Consider the following 12,207-nt stretch of genomic DNA (forward strand, 5'->3'; position numbering starts at 1 on the left):
ATGTCAACAACAACATCAACATCAACATCAACAACATCATCAACAACATCATCAACAACATCAACAACATCAACAACATCATCATCATCAACAACATCAACAACATCAACAACATCAACAACATCATCAACATCATCATCATCAACAACATCAACAACATCAACAACATCATCATCATCAACAACATCAACAACATCATCAACATCATCAACATCAACAACATCATCAACAACATCATCAACAACATCATCAACATCATCATCATCAACAACATCAACAACATCAACAACATCATCAACAACATCATCAACATCATCATCATCAACAACATCAACAACATCAACATCATCAACAACATCATCAACATCATCATCATCAACAACATCAACAACATCATCATCAACAACAACAACATCAACAACATCAACAACATCATCAACAACATCATCAACATCATCATCATCATCAACAACATCAACAACATCATCATCAACAACAACAACATCAACAACAACATCAACAACATCATCATCATCAACAACATCAACAACATCAACAACAACATCAACAACATCATCAACAACATCATCAACATCATCATCATCAACAACATCAACAACATCATCATCAACAACAACATCAACAACATCAACAACATCATCAACAACATCATCAACATCATCATCATCAACAACATCAACAACATCAACATCATCAACAACATCAACAACATCAACAACATCAACAACATCAACAACAACATCAACAACATCATCATCACCATCATCATCAACATCAACAACATCAACAACAATGTCTGAGTGACTGAGTGAGTGTCTGAGTGAGTCTCTGAGTGAGTGAGTGAGTGTCTGAGTGAGTGAGTGTCTGAGTGAGTGAGTGTCTGAGTGAGTGAGTGTCTGAGTGAGTGTCTGAGTGACTGAGTGAGTGTCTGAGTGAGTGTCTGAGTGACTGAGTGAGTGAGTGTCTGAGTGACTGAGAGAGTGAGTGTCTGAGTGACTGAGTGAGTGTCTGAGTGAGTGAGTGAGTGTCTGAGTGAGTGTCTAAGTGAGTGAGTGAGTGAGTGTCTAAGTGACTGAGTGAGTGAGTGTCTGAGTGACTGAGTGAGTGTCTGAGTGAGTGAGTGAGTGAGTGTCTGAGTGAGTGTCTGAGTGAGTGAGTGTCTGAGTGAGTGTCTGAGTGAGTGTCTGAGTGAGTGAGTGAGTGTCTGAGTGAGTGAGTGTCTGAGTGAGTGAGTGTCTGAGTGAGTCTCTGAGTGAGTGAGTGAGTGTCTGAGTGAGTGTCTGAGTGACTGAGTGAGTGTCTGAGTGAGTGTCTGAGTGAGTGAGTGTCTGAGTGACTGAGAGAGTGAGTGTCTGAGTGACTGAGTGAGTGTCTGAGTGAGTGAGTGAGTGTCTGAGTGAGTGTCTAAGTGAGTGAGTGAGTGAGTGTCTAAGTGACTGAGTGAGTGAGTGTCTGAGTGACTGAGTGAGTGTCTGAGTGAGTGAGTGTCTGAGTGAGTGTCTGAGTGAGTGAGTGTCTGAGTGAGTGTCTGAGTGAGTGTCTGAGTGAGTGTCTGAGTGACTGAGAGAGTGAGTGTCTGAGTGACTGAGTGAGTGTCTGAGTGAGAGAGTGAGTGTCTGAGTGAGTGTCTAAGTGAGTGAGTGAGTGAGTGTCTAAGTGTCTGAGTGAGTGTCTAAGTGAGTGAGTGAGTGAGTGTCTAAGTGACTGAGTGAGTGAGTGTCTGAGTGAGTGAGTGTCTGAGTGAGTGAGTGAGTGTCTGAGTGAGTGTCTGAGTGAGTGAGTGTCTGAGTGAGTGTCTGAGTGAGTGTCTGAGTGAGTGTCTGAGTGACTGAGTGAGTGTCTGAGTGAGTGTCTGATGGAGTGAGTGTCTGAGTGAGTGAGTGTCTGAGTGAGTGTCTGAGTGAGTGTCTGAGTGAGTGTCTGAGTGACTGAGAGAGTGAGTGTCTGAGTGACTGAGTGAGTGTCTGAGTGAGAGAGTGAGTGTCTGAGTGAGTGTCTAAGTGAGTGAGTGAGTGAGTGTCTAAGTGTCTGAGTGAGTGTCTAAGTGAGTGAGTGAGTGAGTGTCTAAGTGACTGAGTGAGTGAGTGTCTGAGTGAGTGAGTGTCTGAGTGAGTGAGTGAGTGTCTGAGTGAGTGTCTGAGTGAGTGAGTGTCTGAGTGAGTGAGTGAGTGTCTGAGTGAGTGTCTGAGTGAGTGAGTGAGTGTCTGTCTGAGTGAGTGTCTGAGTGAGTGTCTGAGTGAGTGAGTGTCTGAGTGAGTGTCTGAGTGAGTGAGTGAGTGTCTGAGTGAGTGAGTGAGTGTCTGAGTGAGTGTCTGAGTGAGTGAGTGTCTGAGTGAGTGACTGAGTGAGTGTCTGAGTGAGTGTCTGAGTGAATGTCTGAGTGAGTGAGTGTCTGAGTGAGTGAGTGTCTGATTGAGTGAGTGTCTAAGTGAGTGAGTGTCTGAGTGAGTGTCTGAGTGAGTGTCTGAGTGAGTGAGTGTCTGAGTGAGTGAGTGTCTGAGTGAGTGAGTGTCTAAGTGAGTGAGTGTCTGAGTGAGTGAGTGTCTAAGTGAGTGAGTGTCTGAGTGAGTGAGTGTCTAAGTGAGTGAGTGTCTGAGTGAGTGAGTGAGTGTCTGAGTGAGTGAGTGTCTAAGTGAGTGAGTGTCTGAGTGAGTGCCTGTCTAAGTGAGTGTCTAAGTGAGTGTCTGAGTGAATGAGTGTCTAAGTGAGTGTCTAAGTGAGTGTCTGAGTGAGTGTCTGTCTATGTGAGTGTCTAAGTGAGTGAGTGTCTAAGTGAGTGAGTGTCTAAGTGAGTGAGTGAGTGTCTGAGTGAGTGTCTGAGTGAGTGTCTGAGTGAGTGTCTGAGTGAGTGAGTGTCTGAGTGAGTGTCTGAGTGAGTGAGTGAGTGTCTGAGTGAGTGAGTGAGTGTCTGAGTGAGTGTCTGAGTGAGTGAGTGTCTGAGTGAGTGACTGAGTGAGTGTCTGAGTGAGTGTCTGAGTGAATGTCTGAGTGAGTGAGTGTCTGAGTGAGTGAGTGTCTGAGTGAGTGAGTGTCTAAGTGAGTGAGTGTCTGAGTGAGTGTCTGAGTGAGTGTCTGAGTGAGTGAGTGTCTGAGTGAGTGAGTGTCTGAGTGAGTGAGTGTCTAAGTGAGTGAGTGTCTGAGTGAGTGAGTGTCTAAGTGAGTGAGTGTCTGAGTGAGTGAGTGTCTAAGTGAGTGAGTGTCTGAGTGAGTGAATGAGTGTCTGAGTGAGTGAGTGTCTAAGTGAGTGAGTGTCTGAGTGAGTGCCTGTCTAAGTGAGTGTCTAAGTGAGTGTCTGAGTGAATGAGTGTCTAAGTGAGTGTCTAAGTGAGTGTCTGAGTGAGTGTCTGTCTATGTGAGTGTCTAAGTGAGTGAGTGTTTAAGTGAGTGAGTGTCTAAGTGAGTGAGTGAGTGTCTGAGTGAGTGTCTGAGTGACTGAGTGAGTGTCTTAGTGAGTGAGTGTCTAAGTGACTGAGTGAGTGTCTGAGTGAGTGAGTGAGTGTCTGAGTGACTGAGTGAGTGAGTGTCTGAGTGAGTGTCTAAGTGAGTGAGTGAGTGTCTAAGTGACTGAGTGAGTGAGTGTCTGAGTGAGTGAGTGAGTGTCTGAGTGAGTGAGTGAGTGTCTGAGTGAGTGAGTGAGTGTCTAAGTGACTGAGTGAGTGTCTGAGTGAGTGTCTGAGTGAGTGAGTGAGTGTCTGAGTGAGTGTCTGAGTGAGTGAGTGACTGAGTGAGTGAGTGACTGAGTGAGTGTCTGAGTGAGTGAGTGTCTAAGTGAGTGAGTGTCTGAGTGAGTGAGTGTCTAAGTGAGTGAGTGTCTGAGTGAGTGCCTGTCTAAGTGAGTGTCTAAGTGAGTGTCTGAGTGAGTGAGTGTCTAAGTGAGTGTCTAAGTGAGTGAGTGAGTGTCTGAGTGAGTGTCTGTCTATGTGAGTGTCTAAGTGAGTGAGTGTCTAAGTGAGTGAGTGAGTGTCTGAGTGAGTGTCTGAGTGAGTGTCTGAGTGAGTGAGTGTCTAAGTGACTGAGTGAGTGAGTGTCTGAGTGTCTAAGTGAGTGAGTGGTGAGTGAGTGAGTGTCTAAGTGAGTGAGTGTCTGAGTGAGTGAGTGTCTGAGTGAGTGTCTGAGTGAGTGAGTGAGTGACTGAGTGACTGAGTGATTGTCTGAGTGAGTGTCTAAGTGACTGAGTGAGTGAGTGTCTGAGTGAGTGAGTGTCTGAGTGAGTGAGTGTCTGAGTGAGTGTCTGAGTGAGTGTCTGAGTGAGTGAGTGTCTAAGTGAGTGAGTGTCTGAGTGAGTGTCTGAGTGAGTGAGTGTCTAAGTGAGTGAGTGTCTGAGTGAGTGTCTAAGTGAGTGAGTGTCTGAGTGAGTGAGTGTCTAAGTGAGTGAGTGTCTGAGTGAGTGTCTGAGTGAGTGTCTGAGTGAGTGTCTGAGTGAGTGAGTGCCTGAGTGAGTGAGTGTCTGAGTGAGTGTCTGAGTGAGTGTCTGAGTGAGTGTCTGAGTGAGTGAGTGTCTGAGTGAGTGTCTGACTGAGTGTCTGAGTGAGTGAGTGTCTAAGTGAGTGAGTGTCTGAGTGAGTGAGTGTCTAAGTGAGTGAGTGTCTGAGTGAGTGAGTGAGTGACTGAGTGACTGAGTGAGTGTCTGAGTGAGTGATTGTCTGAGTGAGTGTCTAAGTGAGTGTCTAAGTGAGTGAGTGAGTGACTGAGTGAGTGTCTGAGTGAGTGAGTGTCTGAGTGAGTGAGTGTCTGAGTGAGTGAGTGAGTGTCTGAGTGAGTGAGTGTCTGAGTGAGTGAGTGTCTGAGTGAGTGTCTGAGTGAGTGTCGAAGTGAGTGAGTGTCTGAGTGAGTGTCTAAGTGTCTGAGTGAGTGTCTAGGTGACTGAGTGAGTGTCTGAGTGAGTGAGTGAGTGTCTGAGTGAGTGAGTGTCTAAGTGAGTGTCTAAGTGAGTGAGTGAGTGAGTGACTGAGTGAGTGTCTGAGTGAGTGTCTGAGTGACTGAGTGAGTGTCTGAGTGAGTGAGTGAGTGTCTGAGTGAGTGAGTGAGTGAGTGTCGAAGTGAGTGAGTGTCTGAGTGAGTGTCTAAGTGTCTGAGTGAGTGTCTAGGTGACTGAGTGAGTGTCTGAGTGAGTGAGTGAGTGTCTGAGTGAGTGAGTGTCTAAGTGAGTGTCTAAGTGAGTGAGTGAGTGAGTGACTGAGTGAGTGTCTGAGTGAGTGTCTGAGTGACTGAGTGAGTGTCTGAGTGAGTGAGTGTCTGAGTGAGTGAGTGTCTGAGTGAGTGAGTGTCTGAGTGAGTGAGTGAGTGTCTGAGTGAGTGTCTGAGTGAGTGTCTGAGTGAGTGTCGAAGTGAGTGAGTGTCTGAGTGAGTGTCTAAGTGACTGAGTGAGTGTCTGAGTGAGTGTCTAACGGAAGCATCGGATGCAAACGTTGTCCAGGGCTTTGCGGAACTCCGCAGTGAGCGGAGGGAGAGCGGTGAGGGGAGCTGAGCGGAGATCTTCGGGACAGTCGGATAGACGGTGACCATCTCTCTTGCAGAGCGCACACACCACAGCAGGAACCTACACACAGTGACACACACACACAGTGACACACACACACACACAGTGACACACACACACAGTGACACACACACAGTGACACACACACAGTGACACACACACACACACAGTGACACACACACACAGTGACACACACACAGTGACACACACACAGTGACACACAGTGACACACAGTGACACACACACACACAGTGACACACACACACACAGTGACACACACACACACAGTGACACACACAGTGACACACACACACAGTGACACACACACACAGTGACACTGTGTGTGTGTATCTGTGTGTGTGTCTGTGTGTGTGTGTCTGTGATTATGTGTGTCTCTGTCTGTGTGTCTCTGTCTGTGTATCTGTGTGTGTGTCTGTGTGTCTCTGTCTGGGTGTGTATATATCTGTGTGTCTGTGTGTCTCTGTCTGTGTGTGTCTGTGTGTCTCTGTCTGTGTGTGTCTGTGTGTATCTGTGTTTATGTGTGTATCTGCCTGTGTGTCTCTGTCTGTGTGTATGTGTGTGACTGTGTGTGTGTCACTGTGTGTGTGTGTCAATGTGTGTGTGTGTCACTGTGTGTGTGTCACTGTGTGTGTCACTGTGTGTGTGTGTCACTATGTGTGTGTCACTGTGTGTGTCTGTGTGTGTGTCACTGTGTGTGTGTGTCACTGTGTGTGTGTGTCACTGTGTGTGTGTGTGTCACTGTGTGTGTGTGTGTCACTGTGTGTGTGTGTGTCACTGTGTGTGTGTCACTGTGTGTGTGTGTCACTGTGTGTGTGTGTCACTGTGTGTGTGTGTCACTGTGTGTGTCACTGTGTGTGTCACTGTGTGTGTCACTGTGTGTGTCTGTGATTATGTGTGTCTCTGTCTGTGTATCTGTGTGTGTATCTGTGTGTGTATCTGTGTATCTGTCTGTGTGTCTGTCTGTGTGTGTCTGTGTGTGTATCTGTGTGTGTATCTGTGTGTCTGTGTGTCTGTGTGTGTGTCTGTGTTGATGTGTGTATCTGTCTGTGTGTCTGTGTGTGTCTGTCTGTGTGTATGTGTCACTGTGTGTGTGTGTCACTGTGTGTGTGTCACTGTGTGTGTGTGTCACTGTGTGTGTCTCTGTCTGTGTGTATGTGTGTCACTGTGTGTGTGTGTCACTGTGTGTGTCTCTGTCTGTGTGTATGTGTGTCACTGTGTGTGTGTGTCACTGTGTGTGTCTCTGTCTGTGTGTGTGTGTGTCACTGTGTGTGTCACTGTGTGTGTGTGTCACTGTGTGTGTGTCACTGTGTGTGTGTCACTGTGTGTGTGTCACTGTGTGTGTGTCACTGTGTGTGTGTGTCACTGTGTGTGTGTGTCACTGTGTGTGTGTGTCACTGTGTGTGTGTCACTGTGTGTGTGTGTCACTGGGTGTGTGTGTCACTGTGTGTGTGTGTCACTGTGTGTGTCACTGTGTGTGTGTGTGTCTGTGATTATGTGTGTCTCTGTCTGTGTATCTGTGTGTGTATCTGTGTGTGTATCTGTGTATCTGTCTGTGTGTCTGTCTGTGTGTGTCTGTGTGTGTATCTGTGTGTGTATCTGTGTGTCTGTGTGTGTGTCTGTGTTGATGTGTGTATCTGTCTGTGTGTCTGTGTGTGTCTGTCTGTGTGTATGTGTCACTGTGTGTGTCACTGTGTGTGTGTCACTGTGTGTGTCACTGTGTGTGTGTCACTGTGTGTGTGTGTCACTGTGTGTGTCTCTGTCTGTGTGTGTGTGTGTCACTGTGTGTGTCACTGTGTCTGTGTGTCACTGTGTGTGTGTGTGTGTCACTGTGTGTGTCACTGTGTCTGTGTGTCACTGTGTGTCTCCACGCACGAACCTTTCCCTGAGTGAGGATGAGTTTGTCAAACACGAAGATGTAGGCATCTGGGTCGTCTTGATCATCACCACCATCACCACCATCACCATCATCACCACCACCATCACCACCATCACCACCCTTAGCTCCTGTAGTGGACGCAGAGGGGAAAGGTTTAGTTCTAGACTATGTGTGTCTCTGTGTGTCTCTGTGTGTCTCTGTGGGTCTCTGTGGGTCTCTGTGGGTCTCTGTGGGTCTCTGTGGGTCTCTGTGGGTCTCTGTGGGTCTCTGTGTGTCTCTGTGTGTCTCTGTGGGTCTCTGTGTGTCTCTGTGGGTCTCTGTGTGTCTCTGTGGGTCTCTGTGGGTCTCTGTGGGTCTCTGTGGGTCTCTGTGGGTCTCTGTGTGTCTCTGTGGGTCTCTGTGGGTCTCTGTGTGTCTCTGTGGGTCTCTGTGTGTCTCTGTGGGTCTCTGTGGGTCTCTGTGGGTCTCTGTGTGTCTCTGTGGGTCTCTGTGTGTCTCTGTAGGTCTCTGTGTCACTGTGTCTCTGTGTGTATTTGTGGGTCTCTGTGGGTCTCTGTGTGTCTCTGTGGGTCTCTGTGGGTCTCTGTGTCTCTCTGTGGGTCTCTGTGGGTCTCTGTGGGTCTCTGTGGGTCTCTGTGTCTCTCTGTGGGTCTCTGTGGGTCTCTGTGGGTCTCTGTGGGTCTCTGTGTCTCTCTGTGGGTCTCTGTGGGTCTCTGTGGGTCTCTGTGGGTCTCTGTGGGTCTCTGTGAGTCTCTGTGGGTCTCTGTGGGTCTCTGTGGGTCTCTGTGTGTGGGAGACCCACAGACCCACCCATGTGACCACCTATCGACCAATCGCCCTGACGTTTACCTGCGTCGGCCATCTTGTGTAGGGTGGCGGTTGTGTCGGCCATCTTGGGTGGTGGTGTGGCGGTACCGTCGGCCATCTTGGGCGGGGGTGGCGGTACCGTCGGCCATCTTGGGCGGGGGTGGCGGTACCGTCGGCCATCTTGGGCGGGGTGGCGGTACCGTCGGCCATCTTGGGCGGGGTGGCGGTACCGTCGGCCATCTTGGGCGGGGTGGTGGTACCGTCGGCCATCTTGGGCGGGGTGGAGGTACCGTCGGCCATCTTGGGTGGTGGGGTGGCGGTACCGTCGGCCATCTTGGGCGGGGTGGAGGTACCGTCGGCCATCTTGGGCGGGGTGGAGGTACCGTCGGCCATCTTGGGCGGGGTGGCGGTACCGTCGGCCATCTTGGGCGGGGTGGTGGTACCGTCGGCCATCTTGGGCGGGGTGGAGGTACCGTCGGCCATCTTGGGCGGGGTGGAGGTACCGTCGGCCATCTTGGGTGGCGGGGGTGGCGGTACCGTCGGCCATCTTGGGCGGGGTGGAGGTACCGTCGGCCATCTTGGGCGGGGTGGAGGTACCGTCGGCCATCTTGGGCGGGGTGGAGGTACCGTCGGCCATCTTGGGCGGGGTGGAGGTACCGTCGGCCATCTTGGGCGGGGTGGAGGTACCGTCGGCCATCTTGGGCGGGGTGGAGGTACCGTCGGCCATCTTGGGCGGGGTGGAGGTACCGTCGGCCATCTTGGGCGGGGTGGAGGTACCGTCGGTCATCTTGGGTGGCGGGGTGGCGGTACTGTCGGCCATCTTGGGCGGGGTGGAGGTACCGTCGGTCATCTTGGGCGGGGTGGAGGTACCGTCGGTCATCTTGGGTGGCGGGGGTGGCGGTACTGTCGGCCATCTTGGGCGGGGTGGAGGTACCGTCGGCCATCTTGGGCGGGGTGGAGGTACCGTCGGTCATCTTGGGCGGGGTGGAGGTACCGTCGGCCATCTTGGGCGGGGTGGAGGTACCGTCGGCCATCTTGGGCGGGGTGGAGGTACCGTCGGTCATCTTGGGCGGGGTGGAGGTACCGTCGGCCATCTTGGGCGGGGTGGAGGTACCGTCGGCCATCTTGGGCGGGGTGGCATCACCAGCCACTGCTTCCTCGCCATCATCGTCATCGTCGTCGTCGTCGTCGTCGTCATCGTCGTCATCATCATCATCGTCGTCATCATCATCATCATCATCGTCGTCATCGTCGTCATCATCGTCATCATCGTTATCATCGTCATCATCGTCATCATCGTCATCATCGTCGTCATCATCGTCGTCATCGCTTGCAGACGAGAGGTCGTGGGAGGTCGTCTCCGTGGCGGCGGAGCCCGGCCCCGCCTCCTCCCCGGTCTCCACGGCAACCGAGGCCGGCTCCGCCCCCTCCCCCGTTTCCTTGGCGACCGAGCCCGGCCCAGCCTCCTCCCTTGTTTCCTTGGCGACCTCCTTCACTACCGCCTCCTTCACTCCCTCCTTCACTCCCTCCTTCACTCCCTCCTTCACTCCCTCCTTCACCTTGTCTCTCCCCGTGTCTCTCCCCGTGTCTCCGCCCGTGTCTCTCCCCGCGTCTCTCCCCGTGTCTCTCCCCGTGTCTCTCCCCGTGTCTCTCCCCGTGTCTCTCCCCGTGTCTCCGTTGATGAGCGGTCCTGGGAGAGTCTTCTTGTGAGGGGTGGCAAAATATCTGCAGAGAGACACACGCAGATAGACAAACGTGTCTCTCTCTCCCCTTGTGTCTCTCTCTACCCGTGTCTCTCTACCCGTGTCTCTCTCACCGTGTCTCTCTCCCCGTGTCTCTCTCTCTACCCGTGTCTCTCTACCCGTGTCTCTCTCCCCGTGTCTCTCTCCCCGTGTCTCTCTCCCCGTGTCTCTCTCTCCCCGTGTCTCTCTCCCCCCGTGTCTCTCTCCCCGTGTCTCTCTCCACGTGTCTCTCTCTCCCCGTGTCTCTCTCCCCGTGTCTCTCTCCCCGTGTCTCTCTCTCCCCGTGTCTCTCTCTCCCCGTGTCTCTCTCTCCCCGTGTCTCTCTCTCTCCCCGTGTCTCTCTCTCCCCGTGTCTCTCTCTCCCCGTGTCTCTCTCTCCCCGTGTCTCTCTCTCCCCGTGTCTCTCTCTCCCCGTGTCTCTCTCTCCCCGTGTCTCTCTCTCCCCGTGTCTCTCTCCCCGTGTCTCTCTCCCCGTGTCTCTCCCCGTGTCTCTCTCTTCCCGTGTCTCTCTCCCTGTGTCTCTCTCCCCGTGTCTCTCTCTCCCCGTGTCTCTCCCCGTGTCTCTCTCTCCCCGTGTCTCTCCCCGTGTCTCTCCCCGTGTCTCTCCCCGTGTCTCTCTCCCCGTGTCTCTCTCCCCGTGTCTCTCTCCCCGTGTCTCTCTCTCCCCGTGTCTCTCTCCCCGTGTCTCTCTCTCCCCGTGTCTCTCCCCGTGTCTCTCCCCGTGTCTCTCCCCGTGTCTCTCTCCCCGTGTCTCTCTCCCCGTGTCTCTCTCCCCGTGTCTCTCTCTCCCCGTGTCTCTCCCCGTGTCTCTCCCCGTGTATCTCCCCGTGTCTCTCTCCCCGTGTCTCTCTCCCCGTGTCTCTCTCTCCCCGTGTCTCTCCCTGTGTCTCTCTCCCCGTGTCTCTCTCCCCGTGTCTCTCCCCGTGTCTCTCTCCCCGTGTCTCTCTCCCCGTGTCCTCTCTCCCCGTGTCTCTCTCCCCGTGTCTCTCTCTCCCCGTGTCTCTCCCCGTGTCTCTCCCCGTGTCTCTCTCCCCGTGTCTCTCTCTCCCCGTGTCTCTCCCCGTGTCTCTCTCCCCGTGTCTCTCCCCGTGTCTCTCCCCGTGTCTCTCCCCGTGTCTCTCTCTCCCCGTGTCTCTCTCCCCGTGTCTCTCTCTCCCCGTGTCTCTCTCTCCCCGTGTCTCTCTCTCCCCGTGTCTCTCTCTCCCCGTGTCTCTCTCTCCCCGTGTCTCTCTCTCCCCGTGTCTCCGTGTCTTACCGGTACGCGTGTCTCACGCAATCCAGGAAATAGTCAAACACGAGTTGACTGTTCAGCGAGCGGGCGACATTCCGTCTGGTGGAGTACGGATCTGGGGGATGGACAATCACCATCATCACCACCATCACCACCATCACCACCATCACCATCATCATCACCATCATCACCACCATCATCATCACCACCATCGCCATCATCATCACCACCATCATCACCACCATCATCATCATCACCATCATCACCACCATCACCACCATCATCATCATCACCATCACCACCATCACCACCACCACCACCACCATCATCATCATCATCACCATCACCACCATCATCATCATCAACCATCATCATCACCACCATCATCACCACCACCATCACCACCATCACCATCACCACCACCACCACCATCACCACCACCACCACCACATCACCACCACACCACCATCTCCACCACCATCACCATCACCACCATCACCACTCACCAACCTCCACCATAACCACCACCAACACACCATCACCACCACTCATCCACCACCATCACCACCACCAACATCACCACCACATCACCATCACCATCACCACCACACATCACCACCACCATCACCATCACCACCACCACCATCACCATCCACCACCACCACCACCATCACCCACCACCATCACCACCTCATCACCTACCACCACCACCATCACCACCACCATCACCACCACCACCCACCATCACCACCACCACCACCACCACCACCACCACCACACATCACCACACCACCACCACCACCATCACCACCACCACCACCACCACCATCACCACCACCACCACCACAACCACCACCACCACCACCACCACCACCACCACCATCACCACCACCACCACCACCACCTCACCACCACCATCACCACCACCACCACCACCACCCCACCACCATCACCACCACCATCACCACCATCACCACCATCACACACCACCACCACCACCAATCACCACCATCACCACCACCACCACCAC

At 52.6% G+C, this 12,207-nt stretch overlaps 1 protein-coding gene across 1 annotated transcript in view; it reads right to left on the minus strand.

Annotated features, from left to right (window-relative positions):
- LOC144954072 (uncharacterized) overlaps nucleotides 1–9,145 on the minus strand; it is a 65,550-nt gene extending 56,405 nt beyond the window's left edge. The window contains exons 1-3 of the mRNA XM_078884652.1: nucleotides 8,247–9,145; nucleotides 7,398–7,525; nucleotides 5,410–5,560 (exon numbers count right to left, since the gene is read on the minus strand). Coding sequence (XP_078740778.1) covers nucleotides 5,410–5,560; nucleotides 7,398–7,525; nucleotides 8,247–9,084 — 1,117 coding nt within the window. The 5' untranslated portion in view covers nucleotides 9,085–9,145. The remainder of the gene's footprint in view (nucleotides 1–5,409; nucleotides 5,561–7,397; nucleotides 7,526–8,246) is intronic.
- Between the last annotated feature and the right edge of the window lie 3,062 nt (nucleotides 9,146–12,207).

This window comes from Lampetra fluviatilis, unplaced genomic scaffold (genome assembly GCF_964198595.1).
Source record: "Lampetra fluviatilis unplaced genomic scaffold, kcLamFluv1.1 SCAFFOLD_201, whole genome shotgun sequence".
Classification (NCBI taxonomy): Eukaryota; Metazoa; Chordata; class Hyperoartia; order Petromyzontiformes; family Petromyzontidae; genus Lampetra; species Lampetra fluviatilis.